This window comes from Rousettus aegyptiacus, unplaced genomic scaffold (genome assembly GCF_014176215.1).
Source record: "Rousettus aegyptiacus isolate mRouAeg1 unplaced genomic scaffold, mRouAeg1.p scaffold_m13_p_3, whole genome shotgun sequence".
Lineage (NCBI taxonomy): Eukaryota > Metazoa > Chordata > Mammalia > Chiroptera > Pteropodidae > Rousettus > Rousettus aegyptiacus.
In genome coordinates, this window is record NW_023416306.1 from 30,124,926 (window position 1) to 30,152,118 (window position 27,193).

At 50.4% G+C, this 27,193-nt stretch overlaps 1 protein-coding gene across 2 annotated transcripts in view; it reads left to right on the forward strand.

Annotated features, from left to right (window-relative positions):
* TLN1 (talin 1) overlaps positions 1-23,308 on the forward strand; it is a 31,488-nt gene extending 8,180 nt beyond the window's left edge. For both annotated transcript variants that reach the window (XM_016130278.2, XM_016130277.2), the window contains 51 exons: positions 109-236; positions 956-1,016; positions 1,660-1,764; positions 2,094-2,249; positions 2,988-3,089; positions 3,273-3,349; positions 3,565-3,745; positions 3,938-4,051; positions 4,160-4,268; positions 4,496-4,704; positions 4,870-4,968; positions 5,977-6,144; positions 6,332-6,626; positions 7,185-7,351; positions 8,174-8,302; positions 8,467-8,583; positions 8,706-8,819; positions 9,023-9,157; positions 9,313-9,441; positions 9,626-9,728; positions 9,877-10,085; positions 10,465-10,584; positions 10,790-10,987; positions 11,174-11,313; positions 11,497-11,590; positions 11,685-11,774; positions 11,890-12,012; positions 13,071-13,214; positions 13,689-13,850; positions 14,087-14,227; positions 14,315-14,496; positions 14,694-14,826; positions 15,040-15,141; positions 15,231-15,401; positions 15,493-15,642; positions 15,752-15,853; positions 15,933-16,052; positions 16,774-16,920; positions 17,080-17,246; positions 17,363-17,546; positions 17,636-17,761; positions 17,862-17,978; positions 20,256-20,441; positions 20,559-20,666; positions 21,172-21,277; positions 21,479-21,603; positions 21,714-21,839; positions 21,970-22,032; positions 22,140-22,322; positions 22,469-22,597; positions 22,729-23,308. In XM_016130278.2, the coding sequence (XP_015985764.2) occupies positions 109-236; positions 956-1,016; positions 1,660-1,764; positions 2,094-2,249; positions 2,988-3,089; positions 3,273-3,349; positions 3,565-3,745; positions 3,938-4,051; positions 4,160-4,268; positions 4,496-4,704; positions 4,870-4,968; positions 5,977-6,144; positions 6,332-6,626; positions 7,185-7,351; positions 8,174-8,302; positions 8,467-8,583; positions 8,706-8,819; positions 9,023-9,157; positions 9,313-9,441; positions 9,626-9,728; positions 9,877-10,085; positions 10,465-10,584; positions 10,790-10,987; positions 11,174-11,313; positions 11,497-11,590; positions 11,685-11,774; positions 11,890-12,012; positions 13,071-13,214; positions 13,689-13,850; positions 14,087-14,227; positions 14,315-14,496; positions 14,694-14,826; positions 15,040-15,141; positions 15,231-15,401; positions 15,493-15,642; positions 15,752-15,853; positions 15,933-16,052; positions 16,774-16,920; positions 17,080-17,246; positions 17,363-17,546; positions 17,636-17,761; positions 17,862-17,978; positions 20,256-20,441; positions 20,559-20,666; positions 21,172-21,277; positions 21,479-21,603; positions 21,714-21,839; positions 21,970-22,032; positions 22,140-22,322; positions 22,469-22,597; positions 22,729-22,854 (6,972 nt within the window). In that variant the 3' untranslated portion in view covers positions 22,855-23,308. The remainder of the gene's footprint in view (positions 1-108; positions 237-955; positions 1,017-1,659; positions 1,765-2,093; positions 2,250-2,987; positions 3,090-3,272; positions 3,350-3,564; positions 3,746-3,937; positions 4,052-4,159; positions 4,269-4,495; positions 4,705-4,869; positions 4,969-5,976; positions 6,145-6,331; positions 6,627-7,184; positions 7,352-8,173; positions 8,303-8,466; positions 8,584-8,705; positions 8,820-9,022; positions 9,158-9,312; positions 9,442-9,625; positions 9,729-9,876; positions 10,086-10,464; positions 10,585-10,789; positions 10,988-11,173; positions 11,314-11,496; positions 11,591-11,684; positions 11,775-11,889; positions 12,013-13,070; positions 13,215-13,688; positions 13,851-14,086; positions 14,228-14,314; positions 14,497-14,693; positions 14,827-15,039; positions 15,142-15,230; positions 15,402-15,492; positions 15,643-15,751; positions 15,854-15,932; positions 16,053-16,773; positions 16,921-17,079; positions 17,247-17,362; positions 17,547-17,635; positions 17,762-17,861; positions 17,979-20,255; positions 20,442-20,558; positions 20,667-21,171; positions 21,278-21,478; positions 21,604-21,713; positions 21,840-21,969; positions 22,033-22,139; positions 22,323-22,468; positions 22,598-22,728) is intronic.
* The last annotated feature ends 3,885 nt before the right edge of the window (positions 23,309-27,193 follow it).

Consider the following 27,193-nt stretch of genomic DNA (forward strand, 5'->3'; position numbering starts at 1 on the left):
GAGAGGACTTGCCCGGGGTAGTGGAGGAAGGGAGCGGGGACAGAAGCATAGTGAAGGGCATTCCTTCACCCACATGCAACGTTCCCCTCTTTTCTCTGTGTGGTCCAGGCGCGAGATGACATCCTGAATGGCTCCCACCCTGTCTCCTTTGACAAGGCCTGTGAGTTTGCTGGCTTCCAATGCCAGATCCAGTTTGGGCCCCACAATGAGCAGAAGCACAAGGCTGGCTTCCTTGAGTGAGTAACTCACATCCTACAGCCTATCAGGGCGCAGGACTCCCTGCTGTTGTGACCTCAGTAGGCCTATCTCCATCCCAGGCCTTCTCACCCCATTTCTTCTCCTGAGGTACCTGCGTTTGACCCACATGGGTACATTTTAAGCTTCCATCAGATATTTGTCTCCTCACTGGCCCCATGTGGATTATGAATGTGTTCCAGATTTCTTCCCCTTCCACCTATGTCCTAAGCAAGCATGTAACTTTTTTGAGATTCTCTAAAGAATTTTATTGCAGGAGCCAGAGGGAAATAGGATACAGTTTTACTTATAGGGAATATTAGATTTTAAAAGTCCCACAAGTCTTCATTCATTGATATTTCTCAAAATGTAGAGTATGACTTGGCTTTCTCAGCTTCCTACAGGTGCAGTCATTCTTCTGGTTAGCTCCTTCTGCTCTTGGTTCCCTGAAATAGTGCTCTTGACCCTTTTTTCCTCAGGGACTGAGCCTCAAGTTCCCTCATTCTCTTTCCCTGTAGGGAGAGACACAGGCTGCATTCAAGAGCTAATGCTAAGTCATCTCAGTTTCAGAGACAATCCAGACTCTGTTCCCTCACAGTCTTCCTTCTCCCCAAAGATAACACTGTCCTAGACATGTCCTCACAGCCCTAGGCCCACAGTCCATGGCCCATATGTCCCCGATGCTGCCCACGACATGCTGACCCTCCCTTTTCTGGTGTAGCCTGAAGGACTTCCTGCCCAAGGAGTATGTGAAGCAGAAGGGAGAGCGTAAGATCTTCCAGGTGAATGGGGGCAGGGGAAAGTGCTTGGGATGACCCGGGAGCTTTGCTGCTTAATCCTACTGACTAAATGGACCCCATCCCTGCCCGTCTGCTTCCACCCTGCTTCCACTCACTAAGCTATTCTCCCACCTCTCCTGTGCCAGGAATACAGAAGACCTGGGCTTTTAGTCTCAGCTCCTTCACTGCATTTGCCATGGAATTCAATTTTCAATATTCTTGTTTTCTTTTGTCTACTTCTAACATGGGATAACAGTACCTGCCCTACGTAGGGTTGATAGGAGAATCAAATAAGATGGTACACCTGAAATTACTGTGAAAAGTGTATCTTTGTTCAAATTAAGAAGTTATCCCCACTCTTTGAGTACTCAGCCCTAAAGGCCTTCTATTTGACCTTCTACCTCCTAACGATCCATTCATATCTCCAGAATGTCTGCAAGCTCCTCAACTATATCCCTTGAACAATTGCTTCTGCAGATCCTTTATCAGCCCCCAGCCCATCACCCTCTCATTTCTCCTGTCCTGTACTCTAACCTTTCCTGTGTTCCCATAATACTCTCTCATTATAGTTAACATCTCAACTCCTTGTCTGCGATATTATCCTCCCCGTATTTTGCTAAATCTTTCCCCCATTTCATTCTCTAAGGCACACAAGAATTGTGGACAGATGAGTGAGATCGAGGCCAAGGTCCGCTATGTGAAGCTAGCCCGTTCCCTCAAGACATATGGTGTCTCCTTCTTCCTGGTTAAGGTGGGTTATAGACTCTTCTTACTGCTCTCCTTATTTTGCTCTTACTCTTTCCTGTCCGACCTGCCCTCAGTCAGATTTCCCAGCATTCCCTAAGAGTTTCATTCTCTACCCTGTGAAAACTTGCCTGTTGTTAGTTCTCCACCACCATTTCCCTTCCTACCCTACATTTTCCCTCCCTTTCCCTTTCCCCTAAAGTAACCTTGTCCTAGTCCTAGGCACCCTGGTTTAACACTCCTGTCCATTTCAGCACCACTTATAGTCTTAATCTGAAATGACCATTTCTTATTTGACCTCTGACCTATAACACCAATGACAATTCTGTCTCACAGGAAAAGATGAAAGGAAAGAACAAGCTAGTGCCCAGACTTCTGGGCATCACTAAGGAATGTGTGATGCGAGTGGATGAGAAGACCAAAGAGGTGATCCAGGAATGGAACCTCACCAACATCAAGCGCTGGGCTGCCTCTCCCAAGAGTTTTACCTTGGTGAGCCTGGGGGCTCAGAGGAGAAAGGGCTTTGAAATCTTCAGAGAAGGGGCAGCTGCAGAGGTCTTTCCATCTCCCTTGGGACAGGTGCACTGAACGTGACTCCAGAAAAAAGGAGAGCTGGAACTATTGCAGGAACATGGAGGTTAGAGTTGAGAAGCACTCTCCAAGAGAGTGAGTTTTGTGTAAACGAAACTTAATCATAAAGAGCAATAGAATAAAATTATAGAAAGCAAGCTGAGATCGCAGGAAACTTGGGCAGAGGGAAGAAAAAGGTGATAGAAAAACACATCTTCCCTCTTTCAGCAACAAGTATAAACTGTAATTTTCCTCTCTGCCTTTATATTTTGGTATTATGAATTGAAACTGACACCAGCTTTTTGACGTGCCTCAATGAAAGAGAAATTAGTAAGTACTAGTTTCCAATTTTCAATACTAATGCTGATCTTCAGGTGTGGTACTTTAACAGTAAATGTTAGTACCCTCCCAGTTTTATCAGAGTGAGCGAAAAGAGACTTACTAAATGGCATGTCTGAAACCGTGCAGCACAAAGACTACTCCTCAGAAATAAAATATTTCTTTCCAAGGAAGAAAATAAAGAAATAGGAGATTAAAGAAAGGCGGGCTTTTTCCTAGAGGGCTGTTGGCATAGGAAGATACTTTCATCAGCTCGACCTCGGGGCTCCCATCCTTGGTAGATTCAGGCTTTTCCACTGAGCCCCCACTTTGTCACTCTAGGATTTCGGGGACTACCAAGATGGCTACTACTCAGTACAGACAACTGAAGGGGAGCAGATAGCACAGCTCATTGCCGGCTACATCGACATCATTCTTAAGAAGGTGAGTACTGCCTGCCCTACCCCCACCCCCCAGCCTTCTCCTTATCTTCTCTTACCTTCTCCCCAAGCCCGTCATTCAGCAATGGGGACCCAGGTTCTGGAAAATGGTTGATTGGGGAAAGAAGAGGCTGCCTTTCTCCCCACTTCCTCTTCTTTAACTCATGTTCCTTTTTCCTTTCCACAGAAAAAAAGCAAAGATCACTTTGGCCTGGAAGGAGATGAGGAGTCTACTATGCTAGAGGACTCGGTGTCCCCCAAAAAGTACGAAGGGAGCTAGGCCGATCCTATCCCTTAGGGGCAGGGAAGGCAAGGCTCAACTCTAAGGACTCTTGGAGGGTTTAGGATGGTTCTTTAACTGGTAGAAGGCTATAATGAGAGCTTCCAAGACCACAGGACCTGCAAAAGCAGTGGAGCTGGTGGGAAGGGGATGAGAGGAGGAAGGCCTATGAGTGCTCCTCAGTATGTCCCCTCTCTAGGTCGACTGTCCTTCAGCAGCAGTATAACCGAGTGGGTAAAGTGGAGCATGGCTCTGTGGCCCTGCCTGCCATCATGCGCCCTGGAGCCTCTGGTCCTGGGAATTTTCAGGTGGGCAGTATGCCACCTGCCCAGCAGCAGATTACCAGTGGCCAGATGCACCGAGGACACATGCCTCCTTTGGTAAGAGTGCCCTCACTGCCACCACAGTACCAACACTTCCCTCTTCCTGCCCCTCCCCACACCTCTCAGCTGGGCCTAGCCAGAAGTTACACAGTCTTTTCCTCTGTCCCTATTTGTATTCTTCTCCCTAGCCTCAGTTCTCTTTTACCTTTTCTTTCCTCTAAATGTTCTCTCTTATTCCTCTCCTCGTAGACTTCAGCCCAGCAAGCACTCACTGGAACCATCAACTCCAGCATGCAGGCTGTGCAGGCTGCTCAGGCCACTCTAGATGACTTTGACACTCTGCCCCCTCTGGGCCAGGATGCTGTGAGTATGGGGTGGAGGAGAAGCCAATGGTACTGAAGCTGGGACTCTAATGGATAAGGTTGGGGTTGACCAAAGCAGAGGAAATCTTGAAGTTTGTATCTCTTTCAGGCCTCTAAGGCCTGGCGGAAGAACAAGATGGATGAATCAAAGCATGAGATCCACTCTCAGGTAGATGCCATCACAGCTGGTACTGCCTCCGTGGTGAACCTGACAGCAGGTAGGCTGGACACCAAGCTCATTGTGTGTGGTGGTGGAGGGCGAGCATGTGCAAGCACGAGTGTTACTGGCTCTGGTGTGACTACACCTTGACTCATGGAAAGGACCGTGTGTACATGTTTCCCTCAGGACGTGTGCATGACTAACTGCCTATGACTGTTCTCCTTCTCATCCCATCGTCTAGCCTGCCTTATCTCTCATACATGCTCTTCCTCCTCCTACCCTCAGGGGACCCTGCAGAAACGGACTATACTGCAGTGGGCTGTGCAGTCACCACGATCTCCTCCAACCTGACGGAGATGTCCCGTGGCGTGAAGCTACTGGCTGCCCTGCTGGAGGATGAAGGCGGCAGTGGCCGTCCCCTGCTGCAGGCAGCGAAGGGCCTTGCGGGAGCAGTGTCAGAACTGCTGCGCAGTGCCCAGCCAGCCAGTGCTGAGGTCAGGGGCCACAGGGCTGACACTAGGGACAAGAGAGGGTTCAAGCCCAAAGAGAAGGGGTCAGTCCAAGCCACAGGATGAAAGTGTGGGACCCATGGGCACATAGGACCCACGGACATGTGGGCAGCGGTTGGGCAGCTTCTGACTGGTGTTCACTCTCCACAGCCCCGTCAGAACCTGCTGCAAGCAGCTGGGAACGTGGGCCAGGCCAGTGGGGAGCTGTTGCAGCAAATTGGGGAAAGTGATACTGACCCCCACTTCCAGGTTGGTGACTTACCCAACCCCCAGAACCCCAACTTCTAGGAGGTGACCTCTGATCCTGAGTCCAGCTCCTAGTCCTGCTACTCTGAATTGACCCCTCAGAGCCAACCTGAACCTCTTTCTGGAATGACACCGGGAACCTCCAGTCCCTCTTAAGGAGATGTGAATTCAGAACCTCTGAATCCAAACTTAACCTACTAGTTCATCCTTGGCCCTAATTGATGATATTTTTTAGCCGCCTGTCATATTTTCCCTGTCCTTCCCATATGTAGCACTTGCCCTAGCTTGAGGACATTTTGAACAGCCTTCAATCCTTTAGAATTTATACCCTGAGGACACTATTCCTCTAGCCCCTCCCCTTCCCTACCCCATGCCAGTTTCCTCAGCTGACTTGTCATCCTGGATTTCCCATGCAGATATGTGCACCCAGAGGGTCTGGGGTTCGATCTCCCCCTGATCCCCCCACGGTAACGGCCTCTGGCCTGGGCCTTCCCAGCTTTGTCCTATCTGAGCCGCATACACTCGCTTTTGTACCTCCCCCCAGCCTCCTGGGGGAGCAGGACGTGATGGGAGACGAGGAGGAAGGGCTAAGAAAATGGGATCAGGGAGGGTAGTACAGGGACTTGTTCCCAAGACTCCAGGGTGACTGCTTTTAACCAAGATTAAGAAGGAATAGATAAAAGAAGCTGGGGATGGGAAGGACCCCTGGAGGAGCCTCCTTTCTAATGCACTGTAACAGCGCTGTCCTTCCCTCCCATCACTGACCGAGTGTATCCGCCTCGCACGTGTCTCCCTTTGGTGTAGGCTCTGTTTTTCTTGGTGTGGGTTTATTCCTCGGTGGGGGTTCTGTCCTACTGGGTGCTCAAGGCAGGGGCTTGGGTTAGGTTCTGGTGCTTCTGCATACACTGTCCTGATTTTGGAGTCGGAATAATGAACCAGCTTATGCCTCTGAGAAGGGTCCAGGTATCCCAAGCCCAGTCTTGGGCCATGCTGACTGCTCTTTTTCCACAGGACATGCTAATGCAGCTAGCCAAAGCAGTGGCAAGTGCTGCAGCTGCCCTGGTCCTCAAGGCCAAGAGTGTGGCCCAGCGGACAGAGGACTCAGGGCTTCAGACCCAGGTTATTGCTGCAGCAACACAGTGTGCGCTGTCCACCTCCCAACTGGTAGCCTGTACCAAGGTGAGTCCCAGAGGTTTCTCTAGCCCGTACTAAGTGATGATGCTGCCACCCACATAAGAGCCTCTCATTTTATTTCTTTGGTTCCCAAGACCTCATTACCCAACTCAGTGACTTCTGTGGACACTACGAACACCCTGCTTCATAACTCCTCTCCCTCCCCTACATCTGACACCCAGTTTGCCCACAGGTGGTGGCACCTACAATCAGCTCACCTGTCTGTCAAGAGCAGCTGGTAGAGGCTGGACGACTAGTGGCCAAAGCCGTGGAGGGCTGTGTGTCCGCCTCCCAGGCAGCCACAGAGGATGGGCAGCTATTGCGCGGCGTCGGAGCAGCAGCCACAGCTGTCACCCAGGCCCTGAATGAGCTGCTGCAGCACGTGAGGGCCCATGCCACAGGGGCTGGGCCTGCGGGTCGTTATGACCAGGCCACTGACACCATCCTTACTGTCACTGAGAACATCTTCAGCTCCATGGGTGATGCTGGTAAGGACATCTCCCCTGGGAAGACAAAGAACCCCAGTGAGGTTTGCCAGGCCTATTGAACATTCCTTTGCAGACCTGTTAACTCACCCTAAGGACTTAGCACAAACTGGGTGTTTAATTTCTCTGAAACCTCTGGTTCTCCATCTGAAAAGCAGGAATGTAATCCCTGCTCTGCCTTTTTTGGCACATTTAAGGAATATATCAAAGTGTATACAAAAATAGATGAAAAGTAGCATTATTAGGAGATAGTCTTCCCCTCTCCACTCTGTCACCACCAAAAGCCTTCACAAAACATGTCTCATCTTCTCAAGACTATTTGCTAAAAATACCCATTTTCCCTCCTGTCAAAGCCCACTAGGAAATCTGTGTATCTCCAAGATCCTAAACCCAGAAAACACTAACTCCAGGGATATCACTTGAGAATTCTGCACTCCCCTTTCCCCCGTCTCTTTACTGTCCTGAAAAGCCCTATCTATCATGTCTACACCACTTCCCTGCAGCCCTGGTACCTTCTTGGTATCTCTGGCTTCCTTACCTGATTGTGCCCTGTCTTCGTAGGTGAGATGGTAAGACAGGCCCGCATCCTAGCCCAGGCCACCTCTGACCTGGTCAATGCCATCAAGGCTGATGCTGAAGGGGAAAGTGATCTGGAGAACTCCCGCAAGCTGTTAAGCGCTGCCAAGATCCTAGCTGATGCCACAGCCAAGATGGTGGAGGCTGCCAAGGTACAGAAACTGTGCAGACTCCAAGACTGTGCCCTGATGGGAAGTAGAACCGTCCAGATGGTCACCCTCATCTGATGGGAAGACCCAGGAGAAGCAAAAAATACAAGCAAAAAAATACAGGAGCACTCATAAGTAAACATATCCCTAAGCTGCAGGGGGATGGTGGCCCAGGCTTCCAACCAGTGTGATTCCCAAAGTCCTCATGACTGACTGACAACAATACCCTTTTTCTTCCTCTGAGTCCAAGGTCTGCTGTTTCTACTTTGCCTTACTTTCCTGCCACCACCTGCCTGGGACCCCTCTGTTTCCTGGTCTCTCTCGTGTATGCCTATAGGCCTCAGTCCCAGGGGCTCCACTGCTAACACTGCAAAGACAAGGCAGTGAGACCCAGGGACACAGGGTGCAGAGGACTGTCAAGAAGTCAAAAGACTTCCAAACCTGGAGTTTTTCAGTTTACCAGATTAACCAGATTTCCTGCTTTAGTATTGTTGAGATCCCTGCTCTAAACTACATCTTCCTCGTCCCAGAGAGCCCTGCTCACCCCCATTTGCTAGTGTTAATTTCTGGAGAGTAAGGGGAGAAACATGGCCTCTTCCCCAAAGAAAAGGAGAAGAAACAATTCCACCTTAAGAATTCAGCATCCCAAAGGGAATCCAGGGTCTTCCCAAGGTTTCTCATTTGCTTGGCTGAGGTGGCTTGTCTCATTGGTGATTACCGTTCAGTAAGGATATTAGAAATTGGGAGGAAAGGTCTAAGTCTGGAGGAATCAGAGCAGAGATTATTTAGGATCCACAGGAATGACTATCTGTCCACTTTTCTCAGGGAGCAGCTGCCCACCCTGACAGCGAGGAGCAGCAGCAGCGGCTTCGGGAGGCAGCTGAGGGCCTACGCATGGCAACTAATGCAGCTGCACAGAATGCCATCAAGAAAAAGCTGGTGCAGCGCCTGGAGGTGAATAAACGGGAAATAAACTGGGAGTAAAAGAATGTGGGTGCCCTGGGAAGACTGAAAATGGGAGGGATATGCAGAGAGAGTCACTTAATATTTCCTTGGAGGATGGCATGGGCAGGGTATGAGAATGCCTGGGGCTTGTCCTGACTACTCTGTTTTCACAGCATGCAGCCAAGCAGGCTGCAGCCTCAGCTACACAGACTATTGCTGCAGCCCAACATGCAGCCTCCACACCCAAGGCCTCTGCTGGCCCCCAGCCCCTGCTAGTGCAGAGCTGCAAGGTGAGACTCCAGGAAGCATGTTAGGGCAAGAGGAGGTATGAGAGGAGAGGGACTTTCCCCCAGGCTGTGGATGCGGGGGCGGGGCGGGGGGGCAGTAATTCTCATGACATTTTCACCTACAGGCTGTGGCAGAGCAGATTCCACTGCTGGTGCAGGGAGTCCGAGGGAGCCAAGCTCAGCCTGACAGTCCCAGCGCCCAGCTAGCCCTAATTGCTGCCAGCCAGAGCTTCCTGCAGGCAAGGCACCCTCTCCCTACCTCTCAGACCAGACCTTTCCCACCCTTCTAAGTCCCCTAGAGCTCTTACAATTTAAATCTCGGCCAGTAGCCTCTGTCCTAGTACTGAGCCCTAGTGCTCCCCATGACCTGTCTATCATCAGTCCCTGTACTAAGCCCAGAGGAAGGATGGTACCTTCAATCTGCCTGCCTATTCCCCAACAGCCAGGTGGGAAGATGGTGGCAGCCGCAAAGGCCTCCGTGCCAACAATTCAGGACCAGGCTTCGGCCATGCAGCTGAGTCAGTGTGCTAAAAACCTCGGGACAGCATTGGCTGAACTTCGCACCGCTGCCCAAAAGGTATGGGAGCTGGCTCTCTTTTTGGAAGATGAGGGTAGAGTCCTGGGATGATGGTGAATCTGCAGAATAACCTACAACAGGGATAATCATATAACCCGAGGCATCAGTCAGATACAGCAGTACCTCCTATACCCCAAACCCTCATATCATTATAGGCTCAGGAAGCATGCGGGCCTTTGGAGATGGATTCTGCACTGAGTGTGGTACAGAATCTAGAGAGAGACCTGCAAGAGGTGAAGGCAGCAGCTCGAGAGGGCAAGCTTAAACCCTTACCTGGGGAGACGGTAAGTATCCTTAAGACCTTATTCTTACTCAAACCCTAATGTCTTTCTACCCACCTATGCCCCAGAGCTGCCCAAAATCTCATTTAAATTGCCAGATTTCCCCAAATAGCTTCTCAAGTTCCCTCTTCCCAGTCCCTCCTGTACTTGAACCCCCTACCCCCTGAGACTCTCCCTTTATTCCTAGATGGAGAAATGTGCCCAGGACCTAGGCAACAGTACCAAAGCAGTGAGCTCTGCCATCGCCCAGCTGCTGGGTGAGGTTGCCCAGGGCAATGAGAATTATGCAGGTATGTGGGCAGGGCCAAAAATGGGGCTTATGGTAAGGGGGATAGAGGAATAGGAGCTGATCGAGGGTCAGGGCTGACAGAGGAAACCACTAAGATCAGGGCCTGGCAATGAAGGTGCCTTTTCCTTTCTTCTCTCTTGTCTCCCTAGGTATTGCAGCTCGAGATGTGGCAGGTGGACTGAGGTCACTGGCCCAGGCTGCTAGAGGTGTAGCTGCCCTGACATCAGATCCTGCGGTTCAGGCCATTGTGCTTGACACGGCCAGTGATGTACTAGACAAGGCCAGCAGCCTCATTGAGGAAGCAAAAAAGGCAGCTGGCCATCCAGGGGACCCTGAGAGTCAGCAGCGGCTTGCCCAGGTCAGGTATTGGGAAGGGGTACTTTTTCCCTCTTCCCCAGATCCTGCCAGAAGGCCCACTGTAATTGGGGCAAAGCTTCATCCACACTGACCCGGATAGCTTCTAAGGTCTGCTGTTGAGATCTCTCTGTATCTCACACTTTCTCTCTATTCTAGTACAAGTATCTCAGACTGCAGCAGAGGCCCAGCTAAACACAAAGTTTGGGGAAGTTTGATCACTGTCATTAATACCCTAACTTCAGCCTGCTCAGCTACAACATACCGTTTCCTCTTTCACTTTCAGAGGCAGTAGAGCAATTATCTTCTCTGTCCTATGGGTAGAGGAGGGGATCTCTCAAATTGTTCCCATTTTGACAACTCCCTTCTCCTTCCTACCTCAGGTGGCTAAAGCAGTGACCCAGGCACTGAACCGCTGTGTCAGCTGCCTACCTGGCCAGCGAGATGTGGATAATGCCCTGAGAGCAGTGGGAGATGCCAGCAAACGACTCCTGAGTAACTCGGTAGGAGGACGGGGTGTGGGGGGAATGTAGAAGCTGAAGAACTCCAAGCTTCTTCCACCTCTAGACCTCACCTTGACCCTTACATCTCAGATTTATCTCATTTCATCAATCCCAGGCTCCGGGCCCACCTCCCAGAACTTTTTTACCAAGTTCTCCCTCATATCATTCTCCATCCTTGCATCTGACTTTCTCTCTGACCCTGCAGCTTCCCCCCAGCACTGGGACATTTCAAGAAGCTCAGAGCCGGTTGAATGAAGCCGCTGCTGGGCTGAATCAGGCAGCCACAGAGCTGGTGCAGGCCTCTCGGGGAACCCCTCAGGACCTGGCTCGAGCCTCAGGTCGATTTGGACAAGACTTCAACACCTTCCTGGAAGCTGGCGTTGAGATGGCAGGACAGGCTCCGGTATGGAGTCACAGGGTCTAGTTCAAGGGTTAGATAGGAGGCACCTGTGTGACCATGGAGTCCTGCCCTGCTCCTGGCCCCCTCCCCTCCCAAGTCTATAGCAGTACTTGAGCGCCTGGGACAGAAGATCCCTTTTGGAGATAGATAAGGGACTAGACAATATGTTGACCTCCTCATCTTCAACAGAGCCAAGAGGACCGGGCCCAGGTCGTGTCTAACTTGAAGGGTATCTCCATGTCTTCAAGCAAACTACTTCTAGCTGCCAAGGCACTGTCCACAGACCCTGCTGCCCCCAACCTCAAGAGTCAGCTGGCTGCAGCTGCCCGGTAAGTCGGAGCAGGGAAGCCCAACCCTAGCATGTTGGAGAGACTGGGGGGGGGGAGCTTTTCATGAGATGTCCCCAGCTTAGGAGTGGTTCCATGCAAAAGAGAAATAGCTAAAGACTCACCATGTATATAGACTCAAGAATGATCTGTGCGCCCATTTACTCGGCTTTCTTTTCCTGCCAGGGCGGTGACGGACAGCATCAACCAGCTCATCACCATGTGCACCCAGCAGGCACCAGGCCAGAAAGAGTGTGACAATGCCTTGCGAGAATTGGAGGTCAGCACTTGGCAGGCTGATGGGTTGAGGTCGAGGAAGGCATTATGGATTTGGGGGTAGGGGAGGTGTCTGACTCCGTTCTCCACCTACACAGACGGTCCGGGAACTCCTAGAGAACCCAGTCCAGCCCATCAATGACATGTCCTACTTTGGCTGCCTGGACAGTGTAATGGAAAACTCAAAGGTAAGTGCAGCTGGGAACCCAGCAGGGCAGAGGGCAGGAAGATGGAGCTAACCAGGGGCTGCTCTACCCTCTCTGATGACAGGACCTGACTCTCCTGATACCCTCTGTTCCTCAGGTACTGGGTGAGGCCATGACTGGCATCTCCCAGAATGCCAAGAACGGAAACCTGCCGGAGTTTGGAGAGGCAATTTCCACAGCCTCCAAGGCCCTCTGTGGTTTCACCGAGGCAGCTGCACAGGTTATTCTCCTGAGATGGTTCCTGGAATGCCCCCTGCTTTCCTTTCCCCACTTTGCAGCCTGACACACACATAAATAAATCAAGAAGTTATGTTTGCAAAACCAGCTCTGTGGAAACAGGGGTTCTTTCTGCCTCCTGAAGTGCAGATATTTGTCAATAATCACAAGACCCCAACAATTCAAATTTGTTGTCACTCCCAAACCCTGGGGCTTTGGGTTATGATTACACTGTCCAACCATTGGGCCTTTTCCAGCCCAGGCTTTCTTGATATGTACTAATTAGCATATACAAATAATTCTTCACATAATTATTACTTTATTTAAATAGTACCAGTGACTAAATATCCAGTTATTTGAGTTACTACTTAATTTCATCTTTTTCTACATTATAAAGTGTAAAACAACCTATCAGCTCTGAGAGTATTTTGCTTTAGTATTTGAATTCTTAATACTGACCTGAGAGTTCATCATCTCAGACTGCTTCCCTCAAAGCCTACATCCTGCTCCCTCAGTCTCCCCTACCTCCTGTTGCCCAGTTCTATTGAGGAGCTGGCTCTGTATTCATAACTGATTTTTGAAAAAAGCATAAAGAGGAAAGCAAAGCTTGAAGGACAAGTCAAACTTATGATAGTCTTCCAATCATAAAAAAAAAATTGGCAATCATTACACCATTCCCCTTTCCTTTTTCCAGATCTCTGAAGCTCGGAGGTGTTATAAATGTTAATTAGCCTGGTACCTTCCATAGTATTAGAACTGTATTTTTAAAAGAATCTTTGCACGGGGGGGCTTTCTATAGTGTCAGTATAGTTTGTTAGTACCTTTAGTTAATAATTTGTTAACTGTGGTTTGATTTGTTAATAATTTTATTAATATTGTTTAATAACTTGTTTAATTTGTTAATATCTATTTCATATAGTTTGTTAATACCTCCGGTCACATAGAACCCTGGTCACTAAACTTACCCCTACTCCCCTTTGTCTTCACTATTATTATTCGATTCCTACCTGAGAAATAAATACTTATTTTTTATTCCTCATTCTCAAACTTCTCTCTCCCCAGGCTGCATATCTGGTTGGTGTCTCTGACCCCAACAGCCAAGCTGGACAGCAAGGACTGGTGGAGCCCACACAGTTTGCCCGTGCAAACCAGGCAATTCAAATGGCCTGTCAGAGTTTGGGGGAGCCTGGCTGTACCCAGGCCCAGGTAACTCAAGAGAACAGGTATCATGGGCCAGTTTGGGAAAGGATGCCAAGCCAGGATGGACTGGTCCATTGGAAAAGAGAAGATGAGGGGAGTATGGGGAAGGAGAAGACTGAGAGCCATCTTTGGCCTTTTTTTTTTACACATGGTCTCTTTGGGTAGTTGCCTTGTATCTCATCATTCTCTCAGTTACTGCTAAGCTCACAACTTCTCTATGGAAGTTTGAACTTACTCTCTTACTGACCCTATTAGGATTTCTCCATTAATGTATGTCTTTTATCTCGCCCTGCTCCCATACCCTGTTCATTTTTGAGTATCTCTGTCTCTCAAATCTGACTTTTCCGGTGACTCTGTCTTTTCTACTTAGACCTCCAGAGGTATTGCTCTCCATCCCCCAACCTAAAGTTAGCTCCTTCCTGGGTGTGTACACTTCCTTCCTAACCTCATCATGGCTCTTCCACGTGTCTGTCTCCTCAGGTGCTCTCTGCAGCCACCATTGTGGCCAAACACACCTCTGCCCTGTGTAACAGCTGCCGCCTGGCTTCTGCTCGTACTGCCAATCCTACTGCCAAACGCCAGTTTGTACAGTCAGCCAAGGAGGTGGCCAACAGCACAGCCAATCTTGTCAAGACCATCAAGGTTCCCAGTGTTTGAATTCTCAGCTTCTCTCTGACCTGTGTAGTCTCTCCCCTGAGTCCCTCCATCATTTTCCCCAAGCCTTATACCAAAACCCTTCTTCTTGAGCCTAAGCCCTTTCCTATCCACCTTGGTCACCACCAGCCTCTGCCTGCACCTTTAAGCCCAGGAGAGAGACCTGGGCTTTACCCTCTTTGCCCACAGTCCATCCTGAGGACCTCTCTCGTACTCATTTCCAGGCACTAGACGGGGCCTTCACTGAGGAAAACCGTGCTCAGTGCCAAGCAGCAACAGCCCCTCTGCTGGAAGCTGTGGACAATCTGAGTGCCTTTGCATCCAACCCTGAGTTCGCCAGCATTCCTGCCCAAATCAGTCCCGAGGTGAGGCAACCTGAAGGGAGAACTGATAGGTTAGCTGCAACCTCATCTCAGTTGCTGTGAGACACCTCTCCCCTCCCCTCTCCCCAGGGCCGGGCTGCCATGGAGCCCATTGTGATATCTGCCAAGACAATGCTGGAGAGTGCTGGGGGCCTGATCCAGACAGCCCGGGCCCTGGCAGTCAATCCCCGGGACCCCCCACGCTGGTCAGTGCTGGCCAGCCACTCCCGTACCGTCTCAGACTCTATCAAGAAGCTTATTACAAGCATGAGGTATTGAGGGGATAGAGAACTGGTGTGACTGGGGGACATACATTGTGGCAGAATGGAGGGGTGGACACTTGGGTACAATTAGATGGAATAGTGTTGGAGGATACTTGTTGGCCAAGATTTGGGGGATATAGGGAAAGATAGGCTAGCCTTGTTTTAAGGGGCTGTTCTTGGTATTGGAGCCTGTGATGTGTCTGCAGGGACAAAGCTCCAGGGCAGCTGGAGTGCGAGGCAGCCATTGCAGCTCTGAACAGCTGCCTACGGGACCTAGACCAGGCTTCCCTTGCTGCAGTCAGTCAGCAGCTTGCTCCCCGCGAGGGAATCTCTCAAGAGGTAAGGGGGAAGATGGTTATGTGAAAGGTTGTGTCTGGGAAGAGAGATGGCAGACTTGCAGAAGATGGGGGATTCAGGAGTGGGCTTCACAGAGACGTCAAGAAAATAGAACATGCCAAGGGCAGTTAGTTCGGTATGGAAGGAAGAGAGGGGTCCTGTGCAACTAGAGGGTTCTATTCCAGGTCACCGGGCTAAAGTCTGCTTTCTCCCCAGGCCTTGCACACTCAGATGCTCACTGCGGTACAGGAGATCTCCCATCTTATTGAACCACTGGCCAGTGCTGCCCGAGCTGAAGCCTCCCAGCTGGGACACAAGGTACCTGGGAAGACAAGTGGGGAGTCCTGGGGGTAGGGTTAAAGAGGGTACCTTGTCCAGCTGACCCCCATTCCAACCCCTTGCCTCAGGTGTCTCAGATGGCCCAATACTTTGAGCCGCTCACCCTGGCTGCAGTGGGTGCTGCCTCCAAGACCCTGAGCCACCCGCAGCAGATGGCACTTCTAGACCAGACTAAAACATTGGCAGAGTCTGCCCTGCAGTTGCTATACACAGCCAAGGAGGCTGGCGGTAACCCCAAGGTATTGTGGGCTGGGAAGGAGGGGCTGCTACTCGTTAGCATTGGAGAAGCAAGAACAGGACCCCTCTTCACTCACTCACTCTGCTCCACAGCAAGCAGCTCACACCCAGGAAGCCCTGGAAGAGGCTGTGCAGATGATGACAGAGGCTGTAGAGGACCTGACAACAACCCTCAATGAGGCAGCCAGTGCTGCTGGGGTCGTCGGTGGCATGGTGGACTCCATCACCCAGGCCATCAACCAGGTTAGTCTTCAGGTGCCTCTGGACACTGATGCTACCCTGGGCCAGGGTTCCTAAGCACAGTGGCAGAACCCCTTACTATCTTACCCCTTCCTCCATCCTCCCCCATCAGCTAGACGAAGGACCAATGGGTGAACCAGAAGGTTCCTTTGTGGATTACCAGACAACTATGGTGCGGACAGCCAAAGCTATTGCTGTCACCGTTCAGGAGATGGTAAGTTTGAGAGAGTATAAGAGGACTACCCTTGGAGAGCCAAGTTTGGACATAATTTTACCTTTTACATTATTGCCAGGTAACCAAGTCAAACACCAGCCCTGAGGAACTGGGCCCTCTCGCTAACCAATTGACCAGTGACTATGGCCGGCTGGCCTCGGAGGCCAAGCCTGCAGCTGTGGCTGCCAAAAATGAAGAGGTAAACATGGAGGCAGCTCTGACCTTCCCCTTGCTCCTCACAGAGAACCTCAATGGCACGTCTCTTGTTTCTATCATATCAGCCTCTGGAGCTATCCTACCTTCAACTCCCTTTAGTCTTTCATAGAGAGGGGAAGACACACTCAGGGCCACTCCACCTACGAGTGATCAGGGCTGTGTATAGGGATGAGATCAAAGCCTTCAGTCTCACAGGGATAAAGGAGACAACGCAGGATCTAGGATGTCCCATTCTGTTGCTATTGCTCCTCTGGATTTGTGGCTGCTGCTCTGTTCTGCTGCAAGTATATATTTCTTTCTTTGTCCTTCCTTGTTGCAGACCTGTGAAGCCCTTCCTTCCCTAAGCTCCTGGCTTTCCAAGAAAGCAAGTAATTGGATCTTACCAAGATACACCTAATCCCTAACCCCAAAACCCTCCACAACCACATACAGGCTAAATTGTAATCCATGCCCTCTGATCCAAATACCCCAGCGTAAAGTGCTTCTCCCTCTCCTCCTCACTATGCTTAACACAGTCCTCACCAGCTGGTGCCCACGTGCTATTATTATCCCTGTGTAGGAGGTGACCTGCCAAAAGGATATGAAATGGGAAAAGTCTGTGTGCTGCGATGCATGTTTTTTAGGTCCTTAGTGACTCTTCCAAGCACATGGAGGTACCCTGAGTGCCTCTGTAAAAGCCAATTCCTTTTTCCCTCTGCTCACAGATAGGTGCCCACATCAAGCACCGGGTACAGGAGCTGGGGCATGGCTGTTCTGCTCTGGTCACCAAGGCAGGTGCCCTTCAATGCAGCCCCAGTGACGCCTACACCAAGAAGGAGCTCATAGAGTGTGCCCGGAGAGTCTCCGAAAAGGTGACTGTGCTCATCCCTGTGGGCTGGCTCCCTAATCCTGCCACCTTGCCCATCCTCCAACCTTCCCAGCCCTCTCCTCTGTCCTTTCTTCCAAGCAGCAGTGACCTTTTTCTTTCACGTGGCACCTACCACAGTCACCATGTGACTTTCCTCCCTAAGGTTTCCCACGTGCTGGCTGCACTCCAGGCTGGAAATCGTGGCACCCAGGCCTGCATCACGGCAGCCAGCGCTGTGTCCGGCATCATTGCCGACCTCGACACCACCATCATGTTTGCTACTGCTGGCACACTCAACCGCGAGGGTGCTGAAACTTTCGCTGACCACCGGTGAGGAGGTTACCTGGGCCTCAGAGAGGCAGGATGGGGGTGGGGCCAGAGGAGGCTAGAGTATGGGGAGCAGCAGGAGCGCTGAGGAGAGCTGACTAGACTGGTCCCTCCCTCAGGGAGGGCATTCTGAAGACTGCAAAGGTGCTGGTGGAGGACACCAAGGTCCTGGTACAGAATGCAGCTGGGAGCCAGGAGAAGCTGGCACAAGCTGCCCAGTCCTCTGTGGCCACCATCACCCGCCTCGCTGATGTGGTCAAGCTAGGTGCAGCTAGCCTGGGAGCTGAGGACCCTGAGACACAGGTATCCACCTGACACCCCTAATTCTAGTCAAATCCACTTCTGTTTCCCCTTTTCCTCCCACAAACCAGAACATCTGCTCTCCCACACAGGTGGTGCTGATCAATGCAGTGAAAGATGTGGCCAAGGCCCTGGGAGACCTCATCAGTGCAACCAAGGCTGCAGCTGGCAAAGTTGGGGACGACCCTGCTGTGTGGCAGCTCAAGAACTCTGCCAAGGTTGGCGGGAATGAGAGCAGTCTCAGGAGAGGGAGCAGATCAATATGCTTCCTCCTGTTCCATAAAACGACCCCCTCCCCCATTCCTCTGACACCACTAGGTGATGGTGACCAATGTGACATCGTTGCTTAAGACTGTGAAAGCTGTGGAAGATGAGGCTACCAAAGGCACACGGGCCCTGGAAGCAACCACAGAACACATACGGCAGGAACTAGCGGTGAGCACGAGACTGGGGCATCGGGGCCTCTAGTCAGAAGGATCATGCTAGACTGAACCTGTACCTCACGTGTATTCGCAGAAATGTAAACGGTCACACGCTCTTCTCACTCATTGCCAAACGTCTTAAGTGAACTACTTAGGTCTTACTCTTCCTCACTTTTTTACTCCTTAGCATTTGACAACTGTCTTCTTTCACCACCATCCTCCCACTTTCTCCAGTCACCAGTGGCCTATTAGTTGCCATATTCAATGCCCTCTTCTTGGCCTTCATCCTCTTAAACATTTCCAAAGCATTTGACTGTGGTAACAAACTGTCTTTGAAATTCTTTCTTCTTTGGCCTTCATGGTGCTGGTTTTTCTCTTGCCTCTCTGACATCTCTTCTATACTTGTCATTGAATCATCTAGAGGCTTTTCCAGAGTTGTACAAATAGCCTTTTTTCTCTATTCTCTTCTTTGGTAAGTTCAACCATTTTCATTATCATTCTCTAATAAGTTCACTTCCAATTCTGAGTTCAGTTATTTTTCAGCTGCCTATTTGACACCACCACCGAGATGCAGTGCCTCCCAACCAGCTATTCTTCCTGACATGCTACTTCCTGTTAATGGTGGCAATAACCTCCCAGGCTTGAAGACTCGCCTCAGTCATCTTTGACTTCACTATCTTATTCACCATATCCAGGCCATTGCCAAGTCCTTCTAACTACCCTCTCGTCCCTCCCCCCGAGTCTCACAGTGAGCACTCTAGTGCAGATTTTCATTTGCCCTCCCTCACTGGAACTGCGGTACCAGTTTTTCACCTGTCTCCCTGCCTTCAATCTATCATTCTCATCTCTACTACTCATCTTTCTCATTTCTGAATTCATCTTTCTGATATTGTTTTCATCTCTACTTGGAGATGTTCAAACTGAAACTTAACTTCCTGCCTCCCAAACCTGACCATTCCCTTGTTTTTCCGATCTCAGTAAATGGCACCTTTTAGTAACTCAGTTCCTGAAGCCAGAAACCCAGCTTTAACATCCTTCTCTCATTCCCCACATCTAAGCTCATCAGCGAGTCTTGTTAGTGCTCCCTCCATATTTCATTTTCTCTTTTCCCCATCTCTAACAACACCACTTTGTCCAAACCATCATCAATCCTTAGCTGTATTTATGCCATAGCCTCTATCTTATCTCCCTGCTTACATACTCACCCCCCACAATCCATTCTCTATACAGTAGCCAGAATTATTGTTTCAAAATATGTTAGATTATGTCACTATACTGCTTAATACCCTTTAGTGACTGCCCTGGCATCTGTGGCAGAATCCACACTCCTTCCTGTCACCTTCTAGTTCCCATGGCCCCTGCCAACTTCCTCAAACTCATCCTGTCCCACTCTCCTCCTGTTCTGTACCCCAGTCCCATTGCTCCCCGTCAGTTCTTGCCCACTCTAGGCCCTTGCACTTGATTCTCTCCAAACTTCTGAACATCTGGCTTCTTTCAATCTTTCAGGCTTCAGCTTAAATAAATGTTCTCTCCTCAGAGAAGCCTTTCCTGAGCACCTATCTGAAATAGGACCTTATTTTTATTTCTCATCATAGCACCTTATTTCCTTTACAGCCCAGATCACAGTCTTTAGATTTTCTGCTTGTTTACCTATTTTTTGTCTGTATCCAAAACTAGAATTGGAAGCTCCATGAGAACAAGGACCTTCTTGCCACTGCATCCCTAGCACCTCACATAGAATCTACCACCTGCCCATCTTTAATAATTTGTTGGATGAACACATACATACATCAAAATATTTTTATGACTTTTACATATTATATAAAATTCTAAGTTCCTTGGTCTGATATTCAAGGCCCCACTAACCTTTTCTCTGCCATCCCTATATTTTAAAACATTTCTTAATACTCTCACACGTGACATCCTGGTTATTCATGCTCCACCATTTACCTAAAATATTCTCCTGCTATCTGTATCTCTTAAGATCCACCTTCTTGCTCCACCTTTGCCACTCATCCATTCAAAGCTTTTCTGTAGTTCAGTAATGAAAAACTCAGCTCAAAAGCTACTTCTTTAATTTCAGACAAAGTCTTCCCAGTCACTTTAGTCAGAAATGATGACCAGCTGCTTGCTATTATATTAACTGTGAATGCGTGAACTTCTCCAAGGACTTGACCTACATACAATATGTACTCAGTGAATGCTTGTTGAGTGAACCAAATTACATGAGTGCTACACATTGTCTTATAGTCTCACTCACTGTAAACCTTTTCTTCTTCTCCCCCAACAGGTCTTCTGTTCCCCAGAGCCACCTGCCAAGACTTCTACCCCAGAAGATTTTATCCGAATGACCAAGGGTATCACCATGGCAACAGCCAAGGCCGTTGCTGCTGGCAACTCCTGTCGCCAGGAAGATGTCATTGCCACAGCCAATCTGAGTCGCCGTGCTATCGCAGATATGCTTCGGGCTTGCAAGGTAGAAACCCTAGTAGTGAGGCAGCTTTAGGACAGAACATGGTAGAGAGGGAAACTATAGGGGCTTGGGGGACCTGGAGCTCTTTGGGATCCTAACGCTAACATTACCCTGATACAGGAAGCTGCTTACCATCCAGAAGTGGCCCCGGATGTGCGACTTCGAGCCCTGCGCTATGGCCGGGAGTGTGCCAACGGCTACCTGGAACTGCTAGACCATGTGCTCCTGGTAAGGCAGGAATTATCTGCTCCTCATATCAGCCTCCCTAAATATACAGTCCTCTTCCCACATGCCTCAGACCCAGTTCTCTCATTTTTTGTTCAAATCTCCTCCCCACTATCTATTTCCCAAATCTGTTCTTGTTTCTAAGCCTCCCTTCCACTGGGGCCCCATCATTCTTAGTGTCTTTGGTTCTCGCATTCACCTCTTTCTCTTCTTTTTCTTATTTCTCTCTTTCCACCTGATCTCCTCCTCCTCTACCTTCATCATCTCTTCTTTCTTCTCATTTGATCATTCTCCTTACCAGCCGGTGAGTGACATACAGCCCCACTGTCTTCACACGTGTGTAGTGTGCCACCCAGAGTGCACCTGGATAGGCCGTGTGGTGTTTGAGAGCTGTGGTGTGAAGTGGTCCAGGGATGAGATTGGGGGGCCATGGTCTGCCCTGTTTATTTTTAAGGTCAGAATAGAAGCTAAAGTCTGATGCTCTGCTCCCTGCCTTCTTTTTCCCCAGACCCTCCAGAAGCCAAGCCCAGAACTGAAGCAGCAATTGACGGGACACTCAAAGCGTGTGGCTGGTTCAGTCACTGAGCTCATCCAGGCTGCTGAGGCCATGAAGGGTGAGGGGTGACCAGGGGCAAGGAGGGAAGGGAAACTTTTGTCATGGGGAGATCCCTGCTTCCTGGTTGGAATACTCTGAGCTAGCCTCTGCCCATAGTCCCCACAGGTGACAGGGGCCTAGTAATAGTAACTATCCTGTCCAGTGCTCCTGACCTCCCTGGTCCAGCTTAGCCCCTTCCTTCCCCACTTTGTCCTACCAGGAACAGAATGGGTTGACCCAGAGGACCCCACGGTCATCGCTGAGAATGAGCTTCTAGGAGCTGCAGCCGCCATTGAGGCTGCAGCCAAAAAGCTGGAGCAGCTGAAACCCCGGGCCAAACCCAAGGTCAGTACTGCTCCCCCTGTCTTCTCTGCCCTCCTAATGGCAGAATGTCCCCACCATCAGCTCCCTCTTACTTTGCACCTCTCTCTGCAAACTTTGTCTCTCCATTGTAGGAGGCGGATGAGTCGTTAAACTTTGAGGAACAGATATTAGAAGCTGCCAAGTCCATTGCAGCAGCCACCAGTGCCCTGGTAAAGGCTGCATCAGCTGCCCAGAGGGAACTGGTGGCCCAAGGGAAGGTAAGTATTTGGATATCCAGAAGCATGGGGACAGCAGCAGCTTTGCTGTCTACACCAGCTTTGTAGTGGGAGGCTTTTACATATATAGGGAGAGCAGAGGTCTGAGCAGGCTCTCATCCTTCCTCCACAGGTGGGCGCCATTCCAGCCAATGCACTGGATGATGGACAGTGGTCACAGGGCCTCATTTCTGCTGTGAGTGTAAACCCACTAGGTCCCTCTGAGCTGGAGAGACTTGAGAAGGCTGGAGAGGGGATGGACTGGAGCAAGAGGCCTGTTTTAATCTTATCTCCTTACTTTAGGCCCGGATGGTGGCTGCAGCCACCAACAATCTGTGTGAGGCAGCCAATGCAGCTGTACAAGGCCATGCTAGCCAGGAGAAGCTCATCTCATCAGCCAAGCAAGTAGCTGCCTCCACAGCCCAGCTCCTTGTGGCCTGCAAAGTCAAGGCTGACCAGGACTCTGAGGCAATGAAACGGCTTCAGGTGAGGAACCCTGACCCATCCCATTGTACCTTGGGCTGTGCTGCTTTATATTGTCACCCCCAAGGCATGCTTTTCTGTGGGAGGACTCTGTCAGCTGGGACCTTACCTCAGTTTTCTCAACCTCATGCTGCCTTCTCTCTGCCCAGGCTGCTGGCAATGCAGTGAAGCGAGCCTCAGATAACCTGGTGAAGGCAGCACAAAAGGCAGCAGCCTTTGAAGACCAGGAGAATGAGACAGTGGTGGTGAAGGAGAAGATGGTCGGGGGCATTGCCCAGGTGAGCTTGGCCCTAGATACCCTGAGGGACACCGATAGCAGGCAGTCACATTACCTGTGCTGCTGGCTTCAACTACTCTCTACTCTAATGAACAAACCCACTGAACTGAGTCCCTGATCTTCATCCCTCAGATCATTGCCGCACAGGAAGAGATGCTCCGGAAGGAACGGGAGCTGGAAGAGGCCCGGAAGAAGCTGGCCCAGATCCGGCAACAGCAGTACAAGTTCCTACCATCAGAGCTTCGAGATGAGCACTAGGGCAGCCGCTTCTATTTAACACGCAGACCCAGCCCAGAGACTGTGCCTACCATTACCAAAGCCTTCTGGGCTACTGGGCCCACCCTGCCCAACCCCAGCACTCCCCAAAGTGCCTGCCAAACCCCAGGTCTGGCCCTGCCCAGTCCCGCTGCACATCCCCTGTCCCTTTCCAACTCCAAGTGCCTTCATGCCCTTGGGCCCCCTAAGGGCCTGCCCCTCCCAGAGTATTAACGCTCCAAGAGTATTATTAACGCTGCTGTACCTCAATCTGAACCTGCAAGGGCCCCAGCCCACTCCACCTTGCCAGTAGCTTCTGGCAAGTCCCCACAGCCTCAGCTCTACTCATCCTTTTTTTGATACTGTCCTCTTCCTTGTACCCCCAGTTACCTGTGGGGCCCGTGGGGTTTTAAGCTCCAAATAAGTCATGCTCCAATAAAGGTGATTCTGCCTGCAACTCTGCCTGGCTTCATGAAGAGATAGGACATTTCTCCAGGGCAGTGGGGGAGAGAATGGGATTGAGTTCTGTCACTATCTTGATCTGGTTCAAAAATGGAGTGGGTCAGACTGGCAATCTGCCCTGTGAGTCCCCTTCCTCCTCCTTGTACCCATATCCCTAAAGTCATCCTAGTTGGGAAGCTGTCCCTGAGAAGTCATACCCCTGTTGTCCCCTATCTCACTGGCCAGCACCTATACTCACCAAGTGTCATTCCGTTGCAAGGACAGCAGCTGCTTCTGCTCTTTGTGGCTACTGGGGACACTCTGTTCTTCATAACTGCTCAGAGTATGTGAACAAATCCAGTCCCTAGCCAAATTCAAACTTTCAAAGCAGCTTTGCTAAAAATAATAAGCCTATAAAATACAAGTGTCTGAGCCTAAGAGAATTACCACCACACATTTGGTTTAGGCATTTAACAAGCAAAAAGTCCAATGGAGGCTGCCTTGGGTAGGTTCTACTATTGACTGGGTTGGGGAACTTCTAGACCCTCCAAGGCCTTGTCCTGCTGCCTAGAATAGCACTAGAAGACAACTGAAAAAGCTTGACCTGGGTGTGAGACTATAGTTAGGAAGCAGAGCTCACCTAGTGGCAGGCTGGCTGGTGCTGATATCCCTGTTCCAGCTGCCCTGCTAATCTGGGGTTCAGTGGAGGGAGGTGGTCAGGGAGAAGGGAGGTGAGTGCTGTGTGCTTCCACTTTCTTCTGCATTCACCCCCTCTGCCCACTGCATGGACTATCTGGCAGACCCCTTAGATCTGCCACTATTTTCCTGCATGATTCTTTAACCACTGTTGCCTGGTATGTTATTTCCTGGCTTCTCCCTCCAAGTGGCACACAAACACCACCTATCTGCTGCTACTCTGGGCACCCTTCACCTTCTTGAAGCCAAGACATCTACTTGTGGGAAAGTTTAAAGTAGGCGGAATCCCCAGGGCAGCCAATCAGGAAAGGTGCCAACTTCACACCTTCACTCCTGTCATCTTTGATTAATTCATTCAATATTTACTAAGCCATGCCTGTGCTAAGCACTGGAATATAGAGATGTATTATCACCTCTGACGCAGAGGACTGGCAACTCCAGTAAACACTGCTTTGGCCCTCTAACCCCAGATTCCGTGTCCTAGCATTGTGAGTTGAGGACCTTAGAGATCAAATCCCTTCTCCAACCTCCCCAACAAGTGGTAGTCTACACTGTTTAAACTACAGCTATGAGCCCAGGATAGCTGTTCACTCCTGCCGCCACTTCCCTGCCATGTCCCCACACCCCAAATCATGTACCTCTCATTAGTGATGCCTCCAAGAGCCCTCTGGGAAAAGATTTGAATACCCATTAGACCAGCAATTCTTGAAATGTAGTCCTCAGGCACGTAACAGCTTCTGAGACACTTTTTGGGGTCTGTAAGGTCAAGATTATGTTCATAACAATGTTAAGACATTATTTTCCTTTTACATGGTGTCAGCATTTGTATTGACAGTGCAAAAACACTGGTGGATAAAACTGCCTTAGCACAAATCAAGGCAGTGGCCCAAACTGTGCTAATAGTCATTGTGTTCTCACTGTCATGCACTAGCAATTTAAGAAAGAAATGCTAGCTTCACTTAAAACTGTCCTTGATGAAACAGTAAAACCTTATTAATTTTATTAAATCTTATTCCTTGAGTAACAAGTCTTAATACTGTGTGAAGATCGAAAGCTTTTGGATCTTCAAACTCCACTCTTAAGTTTTGAGAGTGTAAGGGGTTCTACGACCAAAAACTTTGAGAACTGCTGCACTAGACCATGAGTTCCTTTATATCCACATAGTATTATTATCTTTGTGTACCTGGAATCTGGTGCATAAAAAATTCACCTGGCAAATGTTTATCAAGTGCCAACCCTATGCCTGATGCTATGCCAGGCATTGGGAATTCAGAATTGAAAAAAGACAGTCCCTGTTCTGGAGGACTGAGACAAGTGGAGGAAACAAACAGGTACAAGCACTGTTATAATAAGGACTATGATGAGAATGATAGCAGCCTGCACCAAGAACATATAATCATTAGGTAGGTGGAGGGGGTTGGAGGGGAAGTAGCCAAGGAAGGTTTCCCAGAAGAGCCAAGGCTTGATCAGAGTCTTTAAGACCACCAGGAATCAGCCAAGGGAAGAGCATTTTAGAGGAAGGGACCAGAATGCACAAAGATGGAAGCTTTAAGAAAAGTATGACTATTTCTAGTGCTTACTGGAGCTCAGTATGAATGGGGGATGGGAATGAAAGGAGATGGGGCTAGAAAGGTAGGCAGGGGCCAAAACAAAGGGCCTTCTATACCATATTAAGAAATGTAGATTTTAATCCTCAAAAGATGGAGTAGGGAGGGGCGGAGCGAAGGATTTTAGGATTCTATCTCCCCTCCCCCCCCCCCCACAACTTTTAAAAAGATCTTTGGTAGCAATGTAGAGAACTAGTTGAATGTATGAGTTGGGGAACCAGATCCACACAGGACGTAATTAAAAGAGCTGCCTAAGGCAACCCCAGAGATTTGGAAGAGGAACTTCATTTGCAGGAAGTGGAATCTACAGGATTAACTCAATGCAGGAAGTGAGGAACAGAGAAGCACTTGATAAAGCCCAGGAGTCTAAGGGCCGATGAAGGTCTTTCACGAGTTTGGGGAAAACATGGAGATGGGAACACTAGGAAGGAGGTCAGCTTTGTTCCTTGTATAGCAGCAGGCAGCTAATCAGATCTAAATACATTTCCGCCCCCGGCCGGCTCGGGGCCCCCGGGCCCCCGGCTCCCACCCCCACCAGCAAAAGTCAGGCCTCCCATCTCTGACCTTGAATATCAAGGCGAAACGACCCTTCCAGGCTTCCTACGCCCCTTTTCCCTCCTCCGAAGCGGTCCTCTATTTCCTCTCCCCCCCGCCACCCCTACTCCCGTCACCCCACTCCAATTAAAAAACGAAAACAGCCTCGCGCCAGCGCCTCAAACTTCCCGACCCTAGGATCCAGCTCCAGGGTCTCTTTCTTGCGGCTCGAGTTAAAGGGGTATCTCTCCTCCGGCTCCCAAGGCCCCGCAGTTCAGTAACTCTTCCCCTCGCCCCCTGCATTCCCAGCCCCAGCCCGGCCCCGCCTCCCCACCGGGAAACATCCCAAAAAAGGGCAGAAAAGAAATTTCGGCCTAAAGTCAGCCCACAGGGAAAACAGAGTCCGCAGGGAGAAGAAGGGAGGGCGCGCTGAGCAAGGGAGAGGGAGAAAGCGGGGGTGGAGTGGGGGATGAGTGGAGCGGTGGTCCGGCCGCTAGAGAGAGTAGGAAGGTGAAGGGGCGGACAAGGACGCGTCCCGGGTGGGGATAGGGGTGGGGAGCGCGCGTATCCCGCCTGGCGGTAGCTGCGTGGAAAATATGCGGGGCACGTGGGGGCGGGGCAGGAGGGGTGCGGAGCTGGGTTCCCAGCCGCTGGGTATCTGTAGAGGAGCGGCCCTGGCTCCAAGGGTAGGGGCTGGAAGGAGAAACAAGAGGAGGAGAGGTCAGGCCCGCCCTCGGGGGCAGCAAGCCGGGCCCTCCCCGCACTGCAACCGAGACGCTGGGCTCCTCTCCTGCCTCAGTTTCTCCGAGTCCCTAGTGAGACTCTCCGCTACCACCGCCACGTCGGTAACGCAAACCCAGTCTGAGACTCAGGGTAAACTGAGGCACTCGACCGCAGAGGAGCCCTACCTCCCAAAAAGACATTTAATCCCAGGGGATTTACAGGAAACTTCTAAATTAAGGGCAGCGGCTGCTGCAGCTGAGGCGCGGGAGGGGGCACACAGGTCCCTGAGCCCAGGCAGCTGCCGTGAGCTCACGCCCCGAAATAGCCCCAGGGGCCCCATC